The following is a 25,670-nucleotide window of genomic DNA, read 5'->3' as shown; positions in this document are numbered from 1 at the left end:
ATACATATCAGATCAACACAGATATAAGGAAAACTGACAGTATCAGCAATCGGCTTTTTTTTTGGCTGATGTGGCCAATAATGTCGCCGAGAAGTGCACTGTGCATGCACGCAGCCAAAGCCATAATCTGCAATTGGATCGGTATCAGCCAATATGGATCTTTAAAAATTGGCCTTCAGTATCGCCCCAAAAAATCTCTATCGTTGCACCCCTATTTATAAGGATTCCAAAACCAATCACTTTTTACTTCATGCAGAAAAAGAAATGCACAAATCAAGACAAAACATTAAGATACCTGTACTTCTCCTTGCCTCTCTTAGAATGTTCTTTTGGCTTAGATGAAAGCCTTTGGTGAGAGGAAACAAGGATCTCACTATTCCCCCTAACCTACTCTGTGCATGGCATCTTCTCTAGAATGTCTCCATCTTCTCCACCATCCTCTTCCCACAGAGCTAGTGTTCTGCTCTCTCTAAAATGGGTAGTAGTAAGGAGATTCTGTGTTTTATAACCTCTAATCCACTGTCAAATAAATATTAGAGATAAGTCACATCAGGTGATCAAAGTGTTCCCCAAAATAAAACCACTACTTACTTACTGCCCACCCTACCCTGAGGGTTCAGATTTTGAAAACTGATTACCATTAAGGGCATCTTTCTGTTAAAGTGTGCCCTATTTAAATAAATGCTCAAAGTTTAATGAATCACTTTTGTTAGACCTGTGCTGGTTGCAAGAATTGTTCTGTGGGTTTTAGCTTCACGTGGAGACAATATACAGCAAAGATGACAACCAAGCCCCATATTCAAAATGGAATTTGTAATATGCCAAATCACTTCAAGTACAAAGCAATCAGCTTATACTCTCTCACAAAAAGAATTCTGAAACAGAACAGTTATTTAACAGTTGACTAACTATCCAAATATCAGGTTAATTTCCTTACAAAGTACAGGAACTGTACTCTAAAAGAAGTAGAGTGTAATAACTGAGCTTTAAAGACTCCATTGCAAGCTGTGATTTTATTGATTTGAAGAGACTTTCCAGCCTCTATAACTGTCCACCAATAAAAGTTCATGAGATTAATACTACTCTGTATCAAAAAACCACTTGTCCTACAAACCTTTAATCAAATAAACAAACTCCAGTTGACTGACATATGTCCATAATGATTTTTAACTGCCTCAAAACCACTATACCTCTTCCAAACTTAAAAAGGAAAAAAATAAAGAAAACAATGGAAGTTTCACATTACTTCTCCCCCTCTCCTCAAATCTCATCTTTCTCCCTCTCTCTGACATCTTTTTATTCATGTCCTACTCCCAGTTTAAACTCAACATGGAAAACATAGGCTGCATACAAGCATTCATTTCTACCAGGAAGAACTTCACAACTGGTAGGCATACACTGTTATGTCAAGGCCACAGGATCACAAACCACATTTGAGGACAGCCTCCCCAAGACCAATTCCCAGCCCCTCAGACTTTGCAATCCCTACCCCTGCTGCCCTGGCAGCCTTCCCTCCCTCCACCCCCAACCCTTCCCCAAACTGGGGACTGACAAGTTTAGAGAAGAGGCAAGACAGCACCTGTTGCTGCCTTCCCTTCCTGGACTGGACAAGGAATGAAAGGGAGCAGCAAGTCAAATTCCCCAGTTCCTTCCCCAACCCAAAAAGTCTCCACCTTGGGGAAGAGTTAGGAAGCAGTTGTTGCTGCTTCCTTCCGTTCCCAAACCAGAGCAGGCTAGGCCAGGAGAGGAGCATGCAAGTATTCACTTTTGAGAGAGAAAAACTTTAACCTAGAAGATCTTCTCCCAGAAGGGGCATTTTCCACCCAGGAGAAATTCAGTTAATATTTGTGTGTTCCTCATTTATACTGGGAGAATGGCAATTCTCCCAGAGATGTGGTACCTGTATGTTGCCATACTCGATACATCCACTTTTCTCATACAAACTAACCCAATAGCCCTCTCTCCTGTCATTCTAACAACCGAATATATAATTTCTTCTACATCCCAGATACACAACCTCATCATTCTTGACTCTGCTTTGCCTTTTACCTACTATGATCATGTTGCTTTCAGTTTCATTACTCTCTTTACAGCAAGCCAAGCTTTCCTTTCCAAAACCTTTATTACGAGAACATTTGTCTACGTTTTGATTAGTCATCAGCTTCTCTTTATCTTTAACACCTATCTGGTTCTTGAGACACTAACACTGATAAAACGTGTCTTTGCACACCATTCCAAACGGATGAGCTTCCTCCTTATGAAAACTGTCCTGACTGCTGCATATGAAAACTGTAAAAGATTTGACAGCATCTCTTTCATAAAAATGCAGAACAGTGGCTGGGGCAAGACTATATTGTAGAAAGACTGCCACAAGAAAAATCAAACTCTGCTAATGGCTTACAAACCATTAGGCATCGAGACAGTGGAGTGCTTGAGGTACCCAATACCAGACCCATGCCATAAAAGAATAAAAGTGGTTAAAATTTTTGGCAGAGTCCTGATGTGCTTATCACATATGTGTACCTAAGAAAGCCCTTTAAAGAAAAGATGAGCCAATGAAGGCAAGGAAACTGCATATGCATTTCAATTGGCCTAGCGGCTAAAGAAAACAAAAGACTAAATATCCATCACAAAAGAAATCTGTAAAATGAGCACTGAATATAGGGAGAATACACTGCATGCGACATCCTCACATTTCTGAAAACTGGCATTCAATGTTACTCTAAGGTGTTAAAAATTTCTGAACCATTCAGTGCATGTCTAAAGTTACCAGCTAATGCAAATGTACCCCACTGATAAACAAACCCCCCCAAACAAGCTTGGTGACACCTCTATCCTGTCCTGTCTGACACTCAAGACCCACCATCTGTGATTGACCTATAATTGCAGAGGCTGCAGAAACAGACACCTAGATAATCAAGAACAGGGGCCAGGCAATTAACCGTTATGATATTGATGACCAACCTTTTCTTCCCTGCTTTGTTCAGACTTTAATTGACCAACCATCAAGAAAAATGCTTTGAAGAAACAGTACAAGAACTAAGAAGATTTGTCAGCAAGCTGTGGGCAGTCCAGACCAGAAGCCATCCTGCCACCCAGCCAACAAGTGAAGGACCCATGCTTTGAGGCTGTACAAGAACTGCCTACTGCCTGCATTGGGTAAAAATCTCAATGAAGCTAAGATACAACTAAGAACTAATAGCTTATTTTATACTGGGAAAGAATCTTTACTGTCATTTAGTTTTATAACTTGTTGGTAGTTATTAAAGCAAGCCTTTCTGCTATTCATCAACCGAGTGTTGTGTCAATTCATAAAGCACTAAGTTAGAAACTCAGTTTTTAAGTGCAACACTGACTGCATCTCATCAATGATTGCTAAAAAGTTGTCAATTCAGATCTCACCATCCCATTTCTCCCACATTTTAATTGTTGGTCCATAAAGTAGATGAGAGATAGAAAGAGTCAGTATTCCCAAGGTATTACTTCATTATTTTATTACTATTGCTTACTCATCAAAATGAAATAGCTAAATAGCTTTACTCCCTTTCTTCCCCTCTCCATTTCATTTTCTTCTCTCTCTCCTTGTTGCTCACCGCATTTACATGGTAGCTCAATGATGTTTTCCAGCACCACAGGTAGAGCAATTTGGATTATAATGGGGGATTAGAAAGGCCAGTTATAAAAACTGCATTCAAAACCTTCTAACTGTCCATAGCATTCAATGTTTTAGAAAGACAAGACTAAAAACAGAAATAAACTCACTCACTATTAAGGAACTGGTTTTCTTTCTTTTTCTTTTTTTTTTTTTTTAAATTAATATTTTGGCAGCCTCTTAACCCATTAATAAAGTAGCAATGTATACCTTAAAGAAGATACAGAGTCAACAGCAATATACACAGGCTGTTTGTAGCAAGCCCTCTAATATTTTATGCATGTAAAGCAATAATATATTTTTCCCCTTTTCCTGCTGCTACAATTACCTCCACTCAGCCCACCTAAAATATACATGTGCTAAAGCTATAAGGCAATAAAAAAAATTAGATACCCAACTTAGATTCTCTAGTGATGAAACTGTTGTACAGAAATGCAATGCATCAAGGGTACATATGTTACCACTAAAGAAAAAAATAGCTTGCTGATGTAATTTTTCCAACGCCAGGATTGAAACAATCACTGAAAAATCCTAACTTGCAAGTGTGTTACCAGATTCCATCACTGGCTGGTCAACAGAAGACAACCACATGGTACTGCTGACAGTTTGCAGTCTTAACCCCTTAACTCAAGTAATAAAGTTTTGTACTTTAGAACTGAAGATCCTGAACTGAGTTCAGACCCTGATGACAGTCTGGAAGACTAGGAACCATTATTACATTATCCATGATAATGGAGCATATTACACAGCAGCACTATTCACTTAGAGGACACTAGATTTCTTCCACCCACAATTCAATTATGCATGCCCTTCCTAATTAGTTTTAAATACATTCCATTTCAACCTTACCCACTTTTAAAGGACATCACTGACATGACTCATTAGTTTTTTAGATAATCCACTGATTTTAGGTTTATAGAAAGAAAGTAGACAGCCAAGTTGGATAAAGATCCATTTTTAAAAGTTTATGTAAACTTAATTTTATCATGTATATACACTGATCCTTTTAAAAACAAATGTGTATACCATTATGATTTTTTAATAATTTAAATACATAAAATAAATATTATTTAAATCTTGAATAGTGAACTTGAAAGGCAAACGATTGAGCTGAGGGAAATTGCTGGCTAAGCACCTGGAACCAATTTAATGAACTAATAAACAAACTGTAATCTATTCGATGGGTACAGAGAAAATATTTTCTTCTTTTTAGTTCAGAATTGAGAAACAGATTGAGAGCTGAATAAGCAAGAAAGCTTGTTTCCTTCTAATCTATAAATAAAAATGAAGTGAGATGCTGAGATCTACTACCTATAAAAAGCTTGAAGAACATGGGTGACCAGAACAGTTTAATTCATTAACTATAGATGCTACTTGATTTAATAAATGTTGGTTTACAATGCAAACTATTTTGATATTTTTTAATGTAAACAACACTACATTTTATGTAACTAATGAAAAGTTTTCCTATGTAGTTAGTTTCTGCATTTTAACTGAATTCCAATTTCAATTTAAAAGTAGCTCAACAAAAATGAGTAAAACACTGATCTAATACAATATGACAGATCATCAACATATTCTAGCATAATTTCTAGCATGAAATGGTGAAGAATTATTAATCTGAATAAATATATATTAAGCCTGTAAACTTTATTATTTATTGCTTAAACAATCACTTAAGTATGTACATAGTGCATCCTTCTAGTTAGCTAAAACCAGAAAAGCCTTATTTAATGACAAGGCTCTATTTAAAAAAAAATAAATCACAAAACACCTACTCTTCATAGTTACCATAAAAATCCATTTATCTTTAAGTACATCAATAGAATTAAATGATTTAAACTTCACAGTTTTTAAATTGAACTACCCTCCAGACATCATCTGGGGACTTCCTGAGAAGAAAATTTGCACCAAATAGATTGGCAGCATAACCTTTTCAAATTCTTCAAGACTATCATGATATAAAGGCAAAGAGTATGCCAGGGGCCAAAGGACAAGTCATGGTCAGCACTTGTTTACATTACACAGTTCTCCCTGCAGAAAAGCTGAGATGCACCTTATTACTGTGACCATTTTGGTTTTCACTGCAAATCTAAATGAGAAAGGGACTTAACTAAGAGCACCTTGCTAGACTCTCAAAATTATGTCAGTGGCGGTTTTGATGCCCACAGAACCTTAAAATTAGGAAACTATAAAGATAACTTTAGGCTGCCTCCTGGAAATACAGCATAGAACCTGACCCAATTTCTTTAAAAGAAAAGAATTTAGAGTTTAGAGAAGCTTGAGATCTGAATTAAAAAGGGACAGTTTAACTAATAACATATGGGTAATGCAAAAATACCCAAAGGGAGCACAAGCCCTTAATGATCTACCTGATATATCCATAATATTTCCATGATTATGGTCTCTAGCTGCTCTGTATATCAGGGGCAGGCAATTATTTCAGGTGGAGGGCTGCTCAGCGAGGTTTGGTGAGCTTTCGAGGGCCACATGGCTAGCCCCACCCTTTGACAATTGCCACACCCCCTGGTCATCTTAGGACCAAAAAAGTCCCGCCCCTAACCCTTGACCTTTGCCACCAAAAATCCTTAGCCCACAGAAATGCTCCTTTGGGGGGTTGCCATCTTAGAACCAGAAAAAAAAAAACCAAATAAACTAAAATTCAAATACCTACTATAACATATTTCAATTTTATTACAAAAAATATTGGTCATTTATTTGCGTTTGCATTGTGTATGTAGGGATGATTACATAATGACTCAAAAAAAAATTCTTAGTCTTGTATATTGTGTGTGCGTGTGTACATTGGGGGGGATGTATGGTGGCATGGGGGGTAGAGAGGGGTTGCAGTTGTGTGTGATAGGGCATGTTGGGGGTGTGTGGGGGCAGGGTGTGGGTGTGTCACACTTGTGGGGTATGAGGGAGGGTGGCCTACCCCATACTCCTCTCATAGCACAGCAGCAGGTGGGGGCGCTCTGGGTGCTTGTGCCTGGTACAGGCACTGGTGCCCAACAGTGCACAGCTCCAGCCAGCACTGCATACCGCAGCAAGAAGCACAGCCCCCGCTGGGCCGTCTCTATGGCCACCACTCCCCTCTACACACAAACAGCCCCCGCACTCATGCGGCACAGGAGGGTAGCCCTACATGCTGGAGCCAGCTGCCTTCCAACCCCCCTCCCCCCCCAGCACACAGGTCCCAAGACTCCACAGTGAAGCAGGGGCCAGGGCTTCCTTCCTGTGCTGCACGACTGCAGGGGCTGCACGGGGAATGCCACTGATGGAGACAGCCTGGCAGGGGCTGCACTCCTTGCCACGATGCTGCTTCACCAACAGTCTCACCTTGACGATACTCTTCTAACTTCCAACTTATTCCATACTATGCTTGAAACCTGTGTCTGTCTGTCTGCTCCAATTATGCTACATTCCAATGGCATTGAAACAGAAATTACCTTCAAGAAATCCTCCTTCTGTGCTGCAAGTTTACAAGAAGTTGCAAGATGTAAGACATTTGGGAAAATATGCCTAAAGTGGTATTTGTATTTCTACTGGATAGGAAAGAAGCAGTTGCAAAGAAGAATTATTCTGTCATATGCAGACTGACTCTCACTGAAAGTTCTTGCTATTTATTTCTGCCTTCAGAAGTACCTGAATTAAGAATAAAGTAATTCTACTTGTAAGGTACAGTAAAGGCAAGCACCACTTAGTACTCTTAATTGGTTACCAAAAAAACGAGCATTAAGCGGAATAGCATTACACGAAACCAAAAGTGAAACCTGCTCCCTGCTGCCAGCTGTACGATGCCCCTGAGGGTTATAACAAAACTCGCTGAGCACTAAGTGGAATCAGGTATCAATGTAAAATAAGCACTATAGCGAAATAGCAATAAGCAAAACACTGTTAAGCAGGGGTTGCCTGCATTTACTAAGGTACTTTTCTCACATAACTGCCACATCATTTCACGCCCATCGCTACCACATTCCAGGCTAAGCAAGAGGGATCAAGTGTACCCTGAGACTAGAGCAGCCTGGTTAAATGCACTGATAAGGACCATAGGATCTCTCACCAGAAATCCATCCAGGGACACAGGCCAGTACAGCGACACTGTGACAATACTGACATGCCTGGCAGTGGAAATGCTCTATTTATGCTAGGTTAAGCCAGGCTAAACTAGCTCGAGCTAATTTTGCAATTAAGACAAAATGGAAATAAAGGTCAGAAAAAAAGAATTAATCATCTCCAATTATCATCCTCCTTAAAACAGAGGGATTCAGCTGTTTAGACACCCATCTTGTGTTTCATCAAAAACAGTACTTGAATATAACATACAAAAAATGGAGCTAGATGGAAGGGCATGAGCTAAATGACAAGACAACTTATTTTATCCGACAAGTCTTTCTCCCCCTCCCTCAAACATCATACTAAATTAGACACCAAATTGTGGAAATGCTGAGGGAACCTCACCCTGAGTGCACCTACATGTGCTATTAAGGCAATATGACAGAAAAATGTTCCCAGGTGCAACATTTACACATGCACCCAGGACTGCAGCAATTTGAGCCAGGTCAGAGCAGCCCCAGGCTGGCAACAGGCTCAGGGAGTCAGCCCCAGATTCCAGATCATGGCATTGAGCAGTGGAGGGGCTGGCTGGGGCATGAGAATGCCCGAAGAGAGGAGCCATATAGCTAGGCAGCAGTCAGGGGTCTGACCCTCTGCTTCCTGAGCTGACCAGGCACAATTTATGCTCAGGTCAGCAATTACACATGCATTTAGGCGCAATTATTTTTGCCACCACTATGGTGAAACTACTTTCCCCAACAGTACTATCTTAAGGTAGCAAAAATTAGTTTGCTGTGGTCTAATAGCATTGCATGTGTAGACTGTGGCACTTTACACCGTAGCAGTTAAGTGTGCATGTGGATGCACCCTGATATTAAAATTATTATACCTGGATCAATGACTATAAAAAGTTAGGTGAGGGATACAAGCCTCTCTGGATCAATGACTATAAAAAGTTAGGTGAGGGATACAAGCCTCTCTTTGCCAATGTATTTGGGGATTTGTTTGGGTTTTTTTGCTTAATTTTCCTTTACAGCAATAGTCATGCTAAGCTTCTATTCTCAACGGTAAAAATCTATGTTTTTACCTAGATGTAAGTACTGGTCATTAGCTAGCCTACTGTAAAAATCATAGCTGAATAAGGCATTTTAATTTTCCAACAAGTTAGTTTCTGGGGATGGTTCTGCTTTGAGCGGGGAGTTGGACTAGAAGACTTCTTGAGGTCCCTTCCAACCCTAATTTCCTATCATTCTAAGATAAGCCAGGCACAGTCAACAAGCAGAAGGGGGCATAATATGCAGGCTTTGCCTACCTACCTCACAGTAAATACTACAAGGGATGCACCTAATGGCTTGTCAGTTACCCTAGTGTAAAAATCACCTCTTCTTAACACTGCAATCAGCACCAGATACCTTCAAGCAGTGGCTCTCAAACATTTTTAGACTCAAGGCCCCCCTTCAGTAGTCTCAAGGCACTCCTCAGAAAATGTAAGCCCTTAGCTTTCACTTATTTTTTGACTACAGAATAACAAAGCAATTTTTCTTTTGCAAAGAACTCGGATCACAACAGGTCAGAAATGTTTTTGTTGCTATAGATTCTGATTTAAAAGCTCTGGATTTATCTTGTGAAGCATGTGTTTATATTTGCACACCCAGCAGTGCTAACATTAGGCAGCACCCTTGAGCACCCTTCTTGAGAATCACTACCTTAAAGACACAAAATTACTTGGAGTGAAAACCTAGGCTCAACCTAGGCAGCTCACTGTCAGAAGAACACTCTCTTTTGGAGATGCAAGTTATTTTCTTTTCTTTTTACTGTAAAGTGAGAATTCCTTATCCAGTGAGGTTATAAAGAGAAAGTTCACAGGTTATGCAACCTTTTTTCAATTCTCTGTATTTCAATAACTTATTTTTAAGGTGACCATTTGACTAGAACTATAGACATTAATTTTCTGCAGACTTCCTCAAAGATAGACATAACTCCTTAAAATTTCCAAGCAGTAAAGCAAAAGTTTCTGGAAGTACTCCACAGCATGAAGTCTGAGAGTTAAGAGGAGTCCTTGCCTATTAAAGTATACTTCAAAGAGCATGCATACAGGCAGAGAAAGCTACTGAGCACATAGGAAACAGAAGTGAAGAAAGTTTTAAGGGCCAATCTGTCCAAAAGAGAACAAAAGCTTCAGACAGGATTCTCTACAAAAGCAGCCAGTGGACACCAGAATGATTTCCTCTTACCTTTCAGTACTATCCATTAAGCAGGCCAATTTATGCTGCAACAACAGAAGCTTTTAATTGTCTTTTACAATCTTGTCTAGTTCTAGTTATATCATACTTCAGTAGTCCAACACTATTCATTAAGACCAGAGAGGGTCATTGTTGTCACCATCTGTAAGATGTCTTATGTAACAGAAGTCACAATTTCAGTAATCCCTACATCAAGTCCATAACATGCAGTTGAGTTACAGCAGGGACTGGCAAACCCCAACACACATGCCAGAGTATGGCACACAAGGCCATTTTGCCTGGCACGCCACCACTGGCCCAGGCTCTGGGCAGGTGTCACCAGCCATGGAGGCCAGGCTGCTCCCAGCAGGTAGATGCAAACCCTGCTGCAAGCAGCTCAGGCTCCATGGGTGGCAACAGCTACCTGGAGCCTGGGCTGCAGCCAGGAGGCTGCAAACAGCTGCGCTGAACCCCAGAGCCCTGGCATCAGCTTCATACAGCAGGCAGCTGCAGGCGCACCTCAGAGCAGATGGAGGGGGAGGGGCCTGAGGCACTGCAACCTCAGCTCCTCCACCATCTGCTCTGAGGCGAGCACCCAAAGACTCGTGGTAGATGGGTCGGTCTCGACCTGGAAGGGTGTGGGTAGTGGGGTCCCGCAGGGTTCGGTCCTTGGACCGATACTCTTTAATGTCTTCATCAGCGACTTGGACGTGGGAGTGAAATGTACTCTGTCCAAGTTTGCAGATGACACAAAGCTATGGGGAGAAGTGGACACGCCGGAGGGCAGGGAACAGCTGCAGGCAGACCTGGATAGGCTGGACAAGTGGGCAGAAAACAACAGGATGCAGTTCAACAAGGAGAAATGCAAAGTGCTGCACCTAGGGAGGAAAAATGTCCAGCACACCTACAGCCTAGGGAATGATCTGCTGGGTGGCACGGAGGTGGAAAGGGATCTTGGAGTCCTAGTGGACTCCAAGATGAACATGAGCCGGCAGTGTGACGAAGCCATCAGAAAAGCCAATGGCACTTTATCGTGCATCAGCAGATGCATGACAAATAGGTCCAGGGAGGTGATACTTCCCCTCTATAGGGCGTTGGTCAGACCGCAGTTGGAGTACTGCGTGCAATTCTGGGCGCCGCACTTCAAGAAGGATGCGGATAACCTGGAGAGGGTACAGCGAAGGGCAACTCGTATGGTCAAGGGCCTGCAGACCAAGCCCTACGAGGAGAGACTAGAGAAACTGGACCTTTTCAGCCTCCGCAAGAGAAGGTTGAGAGGCGACCTTGTGGCTGCCTATAAGTTCGTCACGGGGGCACAGAAGGGAATTGGTGAGGATTTATTCACCAAGGCGCCCCCGGGGGTTACAAGAAACAATGGCCACAAGCTAGCAGAGAGCAGATTTAGACTGGACATTAGGAAGAACTTCTTCACAGTTCAAGTGGCCAAGGTCTGGAATGGGCTCCCAAGGGAGGTGGTGCTCTCCCCTACCCTGGGGGTCTTCAAAAGGAGGTTAGACGAGTATCTAGCTGGGGTCATTTAGACCCAGCACTCTTTCCTGCTTATGCAGGGGGTCGGACTTGATGATCTATTGAGGTCCCTTCCGACCCTAACATCTATGAATCTATGAATCCCTCCAAGTCAAATAAGACCCATCCACCACCACTCTCTGGGTGCGACCCTCCAGCCAATTAGTGACCCATTTGACTGTGTAGGTGTTGACACCACAGTCCCCTTGTTTTTTAATGAGAACGGGGTGAGAGACAGTGTCGAAGGCCTTCCTAAAAGTCCAGAAAGACTACGTCCACTGCTACCCCTGCGTCTAAGGATTTTGTAACCTGGTCACAGAAGGCCATTAGGTTGGTCTGACAGGAGATGCCTCTAATGAACCCGTGCTGGTTGCCCCTAAGCATAATCTCCCCTGCTGGCCCCTCGTGGACATGCGCCAGGATAATTCTCTCAAAAAGCTTACCCAGGATTGAGGTAAGGCTAACTGGCCTATAGTTTCCTGGGTCCTCCTTCCTCCCTTTTTTGAAAATGGGAACCACATTGGCCCTTTTCCAGTTCTCTGGCATGTCACCAGAGCACCACAAGTGCTTGTAAAGCTGCACCAGGCATCCCGCAATGACCTCTGCCAATTCCCTCAGCACCCTGGGGTAGAGATCATCTGGACCTGCTGATTTGAATAAGCCTAGTCCCACCAGAAGTTCCCAGACTAGGTCCTCACTGACACTGGGCCTGGATGCGCCTCCCTTGGGTCCATTCGGGATCCCAGTGGGGGGGATGTCCCGGTCCCTGCTCAGAAAAATGGAGGCAAAGAATTTGTTAAAGAGGTTAGCTTTGTCATCTGCGACCACCAGATTCCCAACCATGTCCTGTAGAGGTCCCACGTTATCCGGTACCTTCTTTTTACTTCCTGTGTATTTAAAAAAGGACTTCTTGTTATCTTTGATCTGGGTCACTAGTCCCAGTTCTGTCTCTGCCTTAGCTTTCCTAACAGCCCTGCTACAGTCTCGAGCAATGGAGGTGTAATCCTCCTTGGTGATGGCCCCTCCCTTCCATCAGGTGTATGCCTCCTTTTTAGCTTTGAGATGTTCCTGGATGCCTTTGATGAGCCATGAGTGCTGTTGAGCACTCTTGCCCACTTTGATCTGTGTTGCAACTGTCATCCTTTGGGCTTGGAGGATCATCTCCTTAAGGGATGACCACTCTTCTTAGACTTCCAACTCCCTTCCCCTCCGGGACCTCAGTGCCTCCCCAACTAGTCTCCTTAACTCATTGAAATTGGCCCTCCTGAAGTCCAGGGCTGCTGTCTTGCTGCAGGCCTTTGACACCCTGCACTGGATGGTGAATTACAGCAGGCGATGATCGCTATCACCCAGGTGGCTGAGAACCCGCTGTCCCCTCACCTGTGGCCAGAACCAGGTCCAACAAGGCATTTCCCTTGGTGGGACTGTGCACCTCCTGGGTTAGGTGGAGGTCCTGTAACTTGGCTAGGAACCTATGTGAGCAGTCAGACCTGGCTGACTGCTCCTCCCAGCAGATGTTCGGATGCTGTACTGGGCCGGGCCAGACCAGTGCTCCATCTAGCTCAGTATCCTCTCTCTGACGGCGGAAAAAGCAGATGCTATAGATCAAGGGTAGGTAAAATTCACCGTGGCCCACCCTGTAGCCAACCCTCCTAGTGCCGCTGCCCGCCTTGTGCAGCTGAGCCTGCAAAAGGGCAGTTCAGCTGGCAAGGGTAGTGCCTGCCTCTTCCCAGTGTGGTTGCTGTGGCAGGGCTGGACTAGGAGTGGACAGAAGTGGGGTGGTCTGAGCTGCAAGGGGATGTGGGCAGTGGGGTTCTGCAGGGCTCAGTCTGCAGGGCAGCATACCTACAGGCTGGGGAACTCCCTTCTCATCAGCACAGAGGCAGAGAAGGATCTTGGAGTCACTACTGATTCCAAGATGAACATGGGCCGCCAATGTGAGGACGCAGTCAGGAAGGCTAACCGCACCTTGTCATGCATCCCCAGATGCATCACAAGCAGGTCCAAGGAGGTGATCCTCCCCCTCTATGCGACATTGGTCAGGCCACAGTTGGAGTACTGTGTCCAGTTCTGGGCACTGCACTTAAGGAGGGATGTGGGCAGGATTGAGAGGGTATAGAGGAGGGCCACTTGCATGATTAGGGGGCAGCAGGGCAGGCCCTACGAGGAGAGGCTACGGGACCTAAACCTGTTCAGCCTCCACAAGAGAAGGCTGAGAGGGGATCTGGTGGCCATCTATAAACTTGCCAAGGGGGACCAGCAGGCTATGGGAGAGTAACCTGTTTCCCTCAAGCATTACCGGGAGTAACAAGGAATAATGGCCATAAATTGACAGAGAGTAGATTCAGGCTAGATATCAAGAGGCACTACTTCACAGTCAGGGCAGCTAGGAGCTGGAACCAACTTCCAAGGGAAGTGGTGCTCACTCCTACCCTGGGGGTCTTCAAAAGGAGGCTAGACAACCACCGAGCTGGGGTTGTTTGACCCCAGCATTCTTTCCTGCCCATGGCAGGGGGTCGGACTTGATGATCTTCTCAGGTCCCTTCCAACCCTACCAGGTATGAAACTTCATAGATACAGCACTACATATGCACATACACACACACAGACATAAAGAAAAGAAGTGCCATACTGAGCCACAGCACCAGTCCATCTAGCTCATTATCCTCGAGAGCCCACCAGCCTGTGCCTCATGCTAAATGTTAACCGGTAATGCATTACTGGTACAAATATACATACAGTTTATATGTTATCCTTCACATCCCTTAATTTTGGTTGCCACACATAGTATACATCAGTGGTCACCAACCCGGGGATCCTGATTAACAGGTAGATCCCAGAACCTCTGAGTTAATCCTGGGCTGGAGGGGACAGAAGGGCACGCAGGCATGCACACATCTGCTGCCCCTAGCCCCAGTAGGTCAGTCTGTGGGGGAGGGAAAAGGTAGGGCCCAGATCGAGGCCCCCGCAGTAAGCGACTGACCATGCGACCCAGCCAGGAGCCGGGGAAGGTAAGTAGGGTCCCACCCCATCCGGGTGGTAGGACGATTGGAGCCCAGGGGACTCCTCCAGAGCTGCAGGGGGGCGGGGGGGGGGGTTCTGCCCCATCTCTGTGGGGGCAGAGATGACTGCTGCTGCGCCTTGAGTCCTGTTGCAGCTAGCCACACGCAGGCGTGGCTCAATCAGCAGTAGGGCTCACGTGGGGGCAGTACCAGCCCAGCCAGGTCTGGGAAGATCTGGTTTTGCAGAGGCATTGGGGGGAGGGGGGGGGCCCTCCCGCCACTGGGTGCTGCCCAGTGGAGGCCCCGGGGGCCCATTCCCCCCCATCTGTGCTCGGGACGCAGCAGGCAGCCTGCAGCAGCAGCTACATTATCCTGAGCATAGGTGGGGGAAGGCACAGTCGCCCAGGGACTCTGGACCACAGGTTAGGGAGCACAGGCCACCAGGGCCTCTGGCAGGCTGCACCCAGCAGCAGGAGCACCCCCCCCAAAACATACCTCTGGACTACAGAGACTCACAGACCTGGCCAGCCCGGGGCTGGGGCCTGACGCCATGTTCGTCTGGCCACTGGATGGGCGCAGCTCAGCACAGCTGCAGTACAGATGTGGGATCGGGCCCCAGCCCAGTCTGGGACACTCTGCAGTCCAGGGGTGCATGGGACAAGGTAGGGATGGAGCAGGAGGCAGGGTCGGGTGGGGCAGAGGGAGGGCACGATAGATCCTGGGGTGCCCTTTACTTCCAAAAAGTGATCTTCACCATAAAAAGGTTGGAGACCACTGGTATACATGGTGGAAGGCAAGCAGTCATGTATATACATACATGACTTGTAGGGCTGTGGGAAGCTTCGGTAGCCAATTCAATCTGGAGGAGATTTGGCCCAATTCTAGGACCAAATCTCCAAATCCGAATTGAATCAGGAGACCAAGTAAAAGCGCCGAATCAATTTGGAAAAGCTTCGGAAAAAGATCCGGACGATTCAGAGATTCAGCCATAAACTAAACAGGCAGCTGACAGTAGCAGCAGGGCAGAGCCCCTGCTCCCAGCGCTACCACGCCCACATCCTGTGCCCCCTCATGCTGGCTGGCTGGCAAGTGGCGGCAGGGCAGAGCCCCAGCTCCCAGTGCTGATGTAGGCACAGCAGCGCTGGGAGTGGGGGCTCTGCCCTGCTGCCACCCAGAGCAAGCTACACCTGCATCGCACCTCCCCCCCCCCCCACGCCACCTGGGCAAGTGGCAGCAGGGCATAGCCCCCACAGCTGGGGAAGAGGCAGGAACAGCCAGAGGAGCTGTGGGAGAAACCCCCATGGCTGCCGTCTAGCCCCATCCCACGCCTGGCCCAGCCTCCAGCACTTAAAAAAGCCCCCCCCCAGCCAAACTCACTGGCTGCAGCAGCAGCTATTGAGGCCTCTGGATACTTGTGGCATAGCCACCCCACGCAGCGTGGGGCAGCAGGGATTGTACCCCCTGCTTAGCACCTTCATGGCAGCTGCCCCATGGTGCGGGTGCAGTGCAGCTTGGCAGGGCACCATACTCTGCCTGGAAGCTGGGGCGGCTCCAGCTTTTAGCTGGAGCTCTCTGATCACTTCCCCCAGCTCTTCCCAGGGGGAAGCCCCTGGTTCTATTCACCTGGGAGCTGAGGCATCTCCATGTGTCAACCAGAGCCCAGCAATGCTCAGCCCTAGGTCCCAGAAAGCATGCAGCACCTTGACAAGCTGCACTGCACCCATGTCACGGGGAGGCTGCCCCAAACAAGGTAGCATGCCTCAATCGGGTACCAGGCGGGTGGGGGCAATCCCCACTACCCCACACTGTGCGGGGGGCTCTGCCATGAACACCCAGAGGCCCCAATCGCTGCTTCTGCAGCCAGTGAGTACAGGGGTTTTCTGCGTGTTTTTTTTTTAAAGTGCCGGGGCTAGGCTGGAGCCAGGAAGAGCAGCCATGGGGGCTTCTCCTGCAGCTACCCCTGCCTAGAGAGAGGCAGGCACAGCCGGAGGAGCCACAGGAGACTCTGCAGGTGCCCAGCTGTGCCTGTCTCTCTCCGGCCAATCCAAATCACCGAATCTGTCCAAATCAGCGCCGAATCTTCCAAAGTTGATTTGGCCAAATCGAATCAGGATAGCGATCCGAATCAAATCACGATACTCCAAAATCGGCCAAATTTGAATCAGATACTTCCCTATTCACACAGGCCTAATGACTTGCATACGCTCAACCATGTGTAAGTAGGCAACTGGGCCTAAAACACACACCCATACATTACCCTGAGACTTACAGGCACATTTTTGGGTGTAGTTCAGAAAAAAAAACATGTGCCCTAGGTATCAAAAGTTTGGGAACCAGTGCTCTAGATCTTAATCCACTAGATATGTACTCAAGTAATTTCATATGTTGCTCGCCTTTTAACCACAAATGAAAATAATGTTTGGTTAAGTACCTTTTGGCAGTTTATGTACATACGGAGCAATGGTAACAGAGGCAGTTGTCAGTACTACCTTCACAGCCTCCTGATATCACTCATTTAACTAAGAAATATATATTCCCCCTCCTAATTGCTATAGTGACATTGATTGCTGCACATCTCTCTCACACTGGCTACCCTATACTTATCCTCCTCTCCTTTTACCCAGGTCCTTTTTTTTTTTTTTTTTTTTTTTTTTATACCTGTAGTCACTTTTCCTCCCACCCATTCTACTGCCTTACTTTGACCTGCATGAATACTGACACCTCTGGTACTGATATAGCAGTTAGATTTATGTTTAAAAATGTATTTACTACAAAAACATAAGACATGCCCCAGTGAGGCCCATGACTCTTGCTTGTATCTTTTTCAATCTGTCTTAGATAGAGACTCTGTCTATCACAATAAATAATACATTCAATTAAAAAGCAGAAGGCAGGGCAGGGTGGCTGCTCTCTGAATTGATTTATATGGTGCCACTCAACCCTGCCTCCTTAGTTCCTAAATTCTCAAAAGGACTGTCCTCTTCTTAGGAAGGAACCATGTGGTTTTGAAATTACTGTACTCAATCATATGTATTCATTGCTATCAAACAAAATTAGTTTACTGCTATCAGTCTTCTCTTCTGAGAAGCACATTCACCACTATGCCTCTAGGAGAAATGTCTAGGTGGGGAATGGAAGAAATGATCTTAAGAATTCCTGAGGAACATTTCCCTTGGAATACAAGACTGATTTTTATGAAAAGACAGGTCAGACTTTAAGAAGAAAAAACTCTAAGAAGAAATGTTGCTTTTGCCCTCTCTAAAAAGTCATGTTTCATGTAACCAACAATCCTTGGTCAAGAGATTCCAAAAAGAAAGAAAGAAAGCTACAAATGAGACCATTTATTTTGTTCAGCCATGTGCTTCACAGCCTTCCTGCTGTTCTTTAGATCTGTTCTCAAGAAAGTCTGCACAAAGGCAGCAAAGACATGACATTAGATCTTATATTACTTACAATATCCCTAGAGCTCACATTCTCAAGCTGCCTGGGCAGCTAAGTCCAGACAGCAGGATGTAGAGAGTGGACTATCTTAGCAGGGTTAGCCATGCGTCTTCTTGATCCACTGAGCAACCCATTCTTACTCTGCAACCAAATGACTTCAGACGGGTTAATAATTAATTTTTCAGAATATATCTTCACAAATGAAGCAGGAAGTTCCTAGGATGAAGGAAGTGGATAGAACGTTGTACTTCAGGTATTTTATACGATTTAAAACCTCTGAGCCATCTTTCAAGGCATTAATGAAAGCTCTGCCCTCCTTTAAGCAGTTCAGTGACAAGAAGAGTGAACTACGCAGACGTAACAGTCAGACAAAAGAGTGCCAAAATCTCCAAGGTGGCTTGCTACCTTTTATAAGGAATGAAGAATGCCAGTCATAATAAGTATTACTTCTTTTAAGAATCTAGCAGCATAGAACTCATCTCATATAAATCAGCTCAGTGCTGATTCAAGGAAAAGAAATTCAGGCTAAAAGTTGATCAGCTCAATAAAACTTGTACTTTCAGGTTGTACCCTATTCAAAACCTGAATGGAACCTATTATCCCACATATAAAGATATCTAAATTGGGAACTGTGACAAGATGCTCAGGTCAAGAGTGGAGCCAAAACTAAATACATCTTAGTTCTTAAAAATATATTGTTTCAAGTTAAAGCCCAACAAAACTAGTTAAACTTAGTGTACTAGCCGTTAGAGTAGTTTAAATTGTGTTATTTTTTAAATGATATTTTCAATGTGTTCTAATCTTAAAGTCCAAGAGTATGACCTTTATAATATTTACTTGATATAAACAGGTTACTTTTTGTTAACACCATAATATAACACTGCTGACAAATTAATATTAGACAAAATAATTATCTTCTACCTTTAAAGTAAAGGGACAAAACAGACACATATACTGCTTTCTTCTTAACCAAAGTCTTGCCACAAGATCTCCACAAAATACAGTGGTTCATTTGGTCTTTAAAATCAAAAGGATCAAAACATTTCCCCTTTAAATTAGAATTCTGTTATTCTATTGTGGTCCTTACAAACATCCACAATTTCATGGCTGAATGAAATCTTTCACTATTAAAAATATAGAGAGAGATATAGGAATAATTTTCTTACCTTTAAATAGGATCCATAATATTTTGTTACGTATGGACTGTCGCACTGACTCAGCACTGTGATTTCTTGCTGGATATCTTCTATTTCATCTTCTGCTTCTTCCAGATCAATTATTTTTATAGCAACTACTTTCTGAGTCCGATTGTCAATTCCTTTAAAAACCTCACCAAAAGAGCCCTTGCCAATTCTCTCCAGTTTTGTAAACAGCTCTTCTGGATCTGCTTTTAAACTCTGTTAAAATACAAAAATAGAAATATACTCAATGCATCTAGAGTTAAAATGAGTGTCAAAATTTTCAGACATCAAAGAATATTTCATACAGTTTATTATAAAATCTTACATATAATGGTATTGTACCTTTTCTACGATGAATCCACTCTTCCTGCATAATTTAAAGACTCCAGGTATCCTCTCCTTTTCCTATATTTGGATCGTATTACCACAATCCTTGCAGTAGGGTTTTACCCAATCTGGTTTCAGACCCTGCTCCTGCTCCTGTTTCCCCTTCTTATTCAATTACTGAACCCAGACTCCGAGTCTCAAACATCCCTTCCCGGAATCTGGTTAACAACATCACAATTCAAAAGACAACTTAAAGCAAAACAAGCATTTTCCCAAATGCAGTTTCTTCATTCCACTACTGGGTTTTATATTTTTCCCCACAGAACTCTGGGTCTTGCTGACTTCCTTCAAGTGGCATCTCCTCTTAGAGATTCAGCTCCCATCTCGTATTCTAAATCTATGCTGTTATTTCCATCTGTTGAGAAAGCAAGCCCTTTCTTTCCTCCAGTCCTCTCTGACTATGGAGCCCAGACAGGAGCCATCCTGTTCTCTCCAAGTTACTCCTGCACCCTTCTCCACCCCCTCACAACCAAAGCAGATTTCCAGCAGGAGTAGTCTTTTTTTCTTTGAAAGCACAGAACCCCTGCTAGATGAAGCAGGGCCATCAAGCTACTATCACGCAATCTTGCTCATCTGACACAACCACTGCTCGAAACAACTCCAAGTGACAGCACATAAACAGCCATAGATTGGGTGGTTGTCAACTTATTTAGAACAGCTTGCCCACTCTGCCTCTGGCATCTTCCACTGTCACGCATTTAATTTCAAATTTTACTTAGTTTCTCATTTTTGGTATACAGACATTTATACCACTTCTTCACAAATAAAGGGTTGAAAAATATGACCAACATTATCACTCTGATCCTGCTATAATGATCATTACTACAAAAGGTCCTTTCCAATCACGAAATGGCAAGTGAAAGGGGTTAAAAATCAAGAACTCCTGATAATGGGGGCTTGGCTGGACAGGACATAAAAAAGCCTTCCAAACAACCAGAACATACAGCTACATTCAAACAAAAGCCTGACATGCGATTAAGATTCTAGATGATTGTTTAACACTATACTGGCAGAACAAATGAAATTCACACTGCAGATCAAAAAGAGTACACAAACCAAAACAGAACCAGTATGAATAAATGTTAAAGGAGAATATATAAAGACAAAAGACATGCCATTAAAAAAAAATGGAAGTTTTGACTGAGTGAGGAACACAGAATAAAACATGAACTCTAACAAGCTATATCTCTTCGGCGATCCCTTGCAGTCGCACATTATTTGTCTTATCTGTGTCCAAAGATGGCTGATGAGGCCTATCTGGGATCAACAGACTCTACTGCAGCTCAGACACGTTTGTGTGGGGTGGGTGATGCTGAACTTTTCAGTGGCTCCAAGACACGCTGTTTCTACTGCGCCTGCTTTTCCATCTCCTGTTGTTGTCCTGAGGTTTCAAAGTACTGAGATCCCTGCAGCAGACTCTTTGTCCATTTGGGGAAGTCCTGGGCAATAGCCTCCCATAAGTTGACAATGATATTGCTTTTTTTCCTTTTTAAGTTGGCCTTAAGGACGTCCCTGAAGCACTTTCTCTGCCCTCCTCTTGAGCGTACACCTTGGCTCAGCTTAGAAAATAAAACTTGCTTCAGGAATCTGCAGTCAGACATCCAGATGACATGGCCGGTCCAGCGAAGTTGATGTCAGATGATCATTGCCCCAATAACTCATGTTGTTTACATGCAGGAAACTAACACTGGTGCATCTGTCTTCCCACTGGATTCAGAGAATGTTCTACAGGCAGCGTTGATGGCACTTCTCCAACAAATTTAGATGTCTCCTGTACGGTGTCCAGCTCCATACAAGTTTAGACGTTTCCTATACAGTGTCTCAACTCCATACAGCAAAAGGGCGGGGGGGATCATAACTGCTTGATAAAACATTAACTTGGTTTTGGATCTGATATCGCAATCTTCAAACACCTGTTTCTTCAGATATCCAAAGGCTGCACATGTACATTTGAGGTAATGTTGGATTTCCTTGTTGATGTCAGCCTTTTGCAAGAGATGGCTTCCAAGGTACAGGAAATACTCAATGTTCTCCACTGTGGATCTGGATTATTGGAGCTGGGACTGTTCATTAAGAGCTTGTTGGTGGAGGAGGTCTTGGTTTTGGCTTGGAGTTGGCTGAAGTCAAACAGCTTACCATCCGTTTGGTAGTTTAGCTCCGCTCTGGCTGGAAGCTGGTTGATAATCAGATGTAACCTTGCGGCAAGGAATATTGTAAAAGTGTTGGAGCAATGAGGCAGCCTAGCTTAATGCTCATTTTAACTACAAAGGGATCTATAATAGATCCATTACTGAGAACCACCACTCACATACTGTCATGGAGCAGACAGAGAGACAATGATGACATTCTCTGCCTGCTTCAGCCTCTTCCCAGCAGCTATGCTCAGGCCAGGCAGGGTGGGGCAGGCAGCAGCAGCACTGGGAGGGAGAACTATGGGGGGGGCTACAGCAAATTTTGTGGTGGCTGCAGGCCCCCCTCCCAGTGTCATCACTGGCCACCCCAGCCACTGGGAAGAGGCTGGAGCAGCCCCAGCCCCGAGCATACAGCCTGCCCTCACTGCACGCACAAACCCGGGGGCACATGCCCCCCAAACCTTCCCTGGGGATGTGCACAGCAGCAGGAGCAAACCCCCCTGACAAGCTGCAGCTTTGTCCTATACCCTGCCCGGGCAGTGCCGTCCCCTGTTCCAGTCCCATTCCCTCCCTCACTGCAGGGAGCCTGAATCTATACCCCCCACACCCCTTTCCCCACCTCCCCACACCCCCTATATGATTCGCAGCTCCATCCTGCACCCCACCCAAGCTGAGCAGCATCTGCCCCTGCCCCACTCCCTTCCTCACCATGGGAGGCCTCAATCTGCACTCACACCCCTTCCCTCCACAGATTTACCAGCCACATGCTGCTCTCCAAGCTACCAGGCTGCACTCCTGGCCGTGTGCATGCTGCAGCTGCACAAATGCATATGGCATTTATTGGCAACGTTAATCAGCCACATCAGTCAAAAAAGACAATTGCCAAAAATGTCAATTTTCCTTTTATCAATGCCAATACGATATGGACTGATGTACTGGTGCATCTCAAGCTTCAAGGGGGTTGGTCCCTCAGTGCTTGGACGCATATTATGGATGTCAGCCAGATGTGGAATCTCCTTAGCCTCGTCTTCCCACCATTTGTTCTTCATCTCATGTGTCTGCCTTCGGACCTCTGCCTTGGCTTGTTGGAAATTCAATTTCTTTTGTTTGTAGTTGGTGTCATTTTGTCAAGCACAAAAGGCCTTGTGCTTGCGATCAATCAACTCTTGGATCTCCTAGTCATTCTCATCAAACCAGTCTTGACATTTCCTGGTACAGAATTCAAGTGTCTCTTCAAAGGCGCTAAATGACACTGGCCTTGAGAGCACCCCAAAGGCTGCTGACATTCTCCCACTGTTGCTGACTGGAATTCACTGTTTTTTTGTTAAGTCACTGCTAGAAGATGTCTCACTTGCTTGGGTCCCTGAGTCCTTTGACACTGATCTGCCATCAGCATTGCTTCTATTGCAGCTGTCATTTGGGAGCCAGTTTGAGTGACCTAACCAAGCAGATGAGTTGGTGATAAGTACAGCAATCATCATTTCCTAGCATAGCTTGAGTGATGCAGACATCTTTGTGATCGTGGGCATGGATGATGACATAGTCAATCAGGTGCCAATGCTTAGATCATGGATGTTGCCATGATGTCTTGAGCCTGTTTTCTGGCAGAACAGGGTGTTAGTGATGGTGAGTCCATGTTCCATGCATTTGATTTAGGGGAGGATGCCACTAGAGTTAACCTTTCCTACTCCTTGTCGATGGCTCCATTCCAGAGATCAGAGCCCCTTAGAATCACAGAAAGAAGCGACCTCAGGAGGTCATGTAGTCCAAACCCCTGCTCAAAACAGGACCATCCCCAACTAGATCAATCCAGCCAAACTCTGAAATTTGACTTCTGACTCTGGCAAATCTGAAATCACTGAGAAGAATAAGTCTGTCTCCTTCTAGAATGCCAGAAGGGACTTGGGTCAAAGTTGGCATGGAATTCCTTCTTGGTTCATCTGTGGCACCAAGAGTAAGGGCATGCACACTGGTAATAGTGGAATATTGGCTCCCCACCAGTTTAAGACAGAGTCATGATGTGTTCATTAATTCCAACAGGGAACTCATTGAATTGGTTTATCACTTCATGCTTAATAGTAAAACCAATTGTGTGAAGTCAGCATTCTCCTTCCTGTTTATCCTTCCAGAAGAAGGTATAGCTGCATCCATGTTCTTTGAACTGCCCATCTTCCACTCACTGGGTATCACTCAGTGCAGCTACACTGATGTTACGCTGTCTGAGTTCTCAGGCCACAATTGCAATGCAGTGCTCTGGACATTCACTATTAGGGTTATCCATGAAGGTCCTGATGGTCTAGGTCCAAAAAATGAAGGTGTCTTCATTGTTTTTGTCGACTGCAGTAAAGGTGGATAACCACATCCACTGGGATCAGTCAGGAAGAAATACAGAATACTAGTATTAGACAGGTTATATTTAGGGCACCTTCTTCTAGTATCCTATGTAGGGTAAGCAGAGCAGATACTGAAGAGGGCTACTGAATCGCAGTTACAGCTGTTAAATAGCACTCCTGTCTCATCCAAGTGCTAGACAACATTTTTGTAACTGCCACCTTTGTGACTGTTCATGACTAGGAGCTTTCAGACCTCACAATCCTACTCCTGTCACCATTAGCTGGTTGTCAAAGGGCTTGGCATGGAAAATGCCTGTGTGTGACTATTTTTCTTGTAGAGAAGCTGCTGCACATCAGCTTCCACGCAGCTCTTGACAGAATGGGACCTTGACCAACAGCAAGGAGACCAAGACAACTGGGGATCTCGTTCCACTGCAGCCTTTGTCTACCTTTGTAGCCATTGAGATTCTAACATCTTCTTCCAACTGCTCCGCCACTGAGGACTTGCAGACCCATAGCTAGGGGCTGGGCAGGCTTATTATATAGTGGCAACTTGTACTTAATATCTCACAGCAACGTCAAAAGATACATGCGACTTTTCAGGAGGAAAACCATTGCCATCTGCCGTCCTTACCACATCTGGTGGTGCTCCTTGGTCCATGACTGCTTATTAGTCAGAGTTATGCCTGCTTATTTCACAGCTAACCTTCCCTAAAAGGTCATTCTACTATCTCCAACCTGTGGATGTGCTGGATAGCAGTACAGCTGTGCCCCACACCAAGGTAAACGTAAAACTATTAAAAGAAGCCAACAAAAGAATTTCAGAGGCAACTTGCTAGAGACATGAAACAACCACCATGATGATAATAAGTTAAATACATTAGAACCTGGAAGCCTGCCAAGGATTCAGTGTCAATCAAGGAACAAAAAGAACACTCAAGGAGGATAAGGTAATTGCAGAGCTCAGCAAGTTCTCTGCTTCCATCTTCACCATGAAAGCCATTACGGAGATTTCCATACCAAAGCCACTCTTTCCAGGGGGCAAAATCAGTAGAGCTGATACAAACTGATTTGTCAATAGAGGTTATGAAGGAAACTGATAAATTAAGCTGTGGAATATCAAAACCAAAAGGTAGTCACTCAAGAGTCCTCAAAGAGCTCAAATTCAAAATGGCAATTCTACTGACTGATTTTAGTAGTATATATATAACCTCTTGCTAACAACAGCCTCTGTACCAGATTGACTAGAGGATAGCCAATGTAATGCCAATATTTAAATAGCCTCCAAAGCAAATCCTGGCAAACTGATAAAACCCAGGACAGTCCATCACATGGATGAATAGAACTTGTTGGGGAAGAGTCAACATGGTGTTTGTACTGGAAAGGCATTTCTCACAATAACGATGCTTCACTTTGAGAGCATCAGCAAAATTTAAGGATCAGGGTGATCCGGGGGATATAGTGCATCTAGCTTAAAATAAAAGGCTTCTGATAAATCCCCAAACCAAAAACTGTTAATGAAATTAAGAGGTGGTGTCATGACCCTGAAGGCAAGGATCACTTGTAGGATCAATGACTGACTAAAGGACAAGAAACAAAGACTAGATATAAATGGTCAGTTCTTACAACAGGGAAGTAAGCACTGGAGTCCCCCAAGGTCACTGCTTTTAAACATAACATTCTAGAAAAAGATACATATAAGTGTAGCAGTCAAATCTGGGGAAGACACCAAATTAT

The 25,670-nt window shown here is 44.6% G+C and overlaps 1 protein-coding gene across 5 annotated transcripts in view; it reads right to left on the bottom strand.

The window, feature by feature from the left end:
• STK24 (serine/threonine kinase 24) overlaps window positions 1-25,670 on the bottom strand; it is a 98,435-nt gene that overhangs the window by 60,117 nt on the left and 12,648 nt on the right. For all 5 annotated transcript variants that reach the window (XM_006272636.4, XM_059721115.1, XM_059721113.1 and 2 more), the window contains one exon: window positions 19,067-19,297. In XM_006272636.4, coding sequence (XP_006272698.1) covers window positions 19,067-19,297 — 231 coding nt within the window. The remainder of the gene's footprint in view (window positions 1-19,066; window positions 19,298-25,670) is intronic.

Source organism: Alligator mississippiensis, chromosome 1 (assembly GCF_030867095.1).
Source record: "Alligator mississippiensis isolate rAllMis1 chromosome 1, rAllMis1, whole genome shotgun sequence".
NCBI lineage: Eukaryota > Metazoa > Chordata > Crocodylia > Alligatoridae > Alligator > Alligator mississippiensis.
Note: the sequence above shows the minus strand (reverse complement) of the source record. Positions and strands in the feature narration are given on the sequence as shown.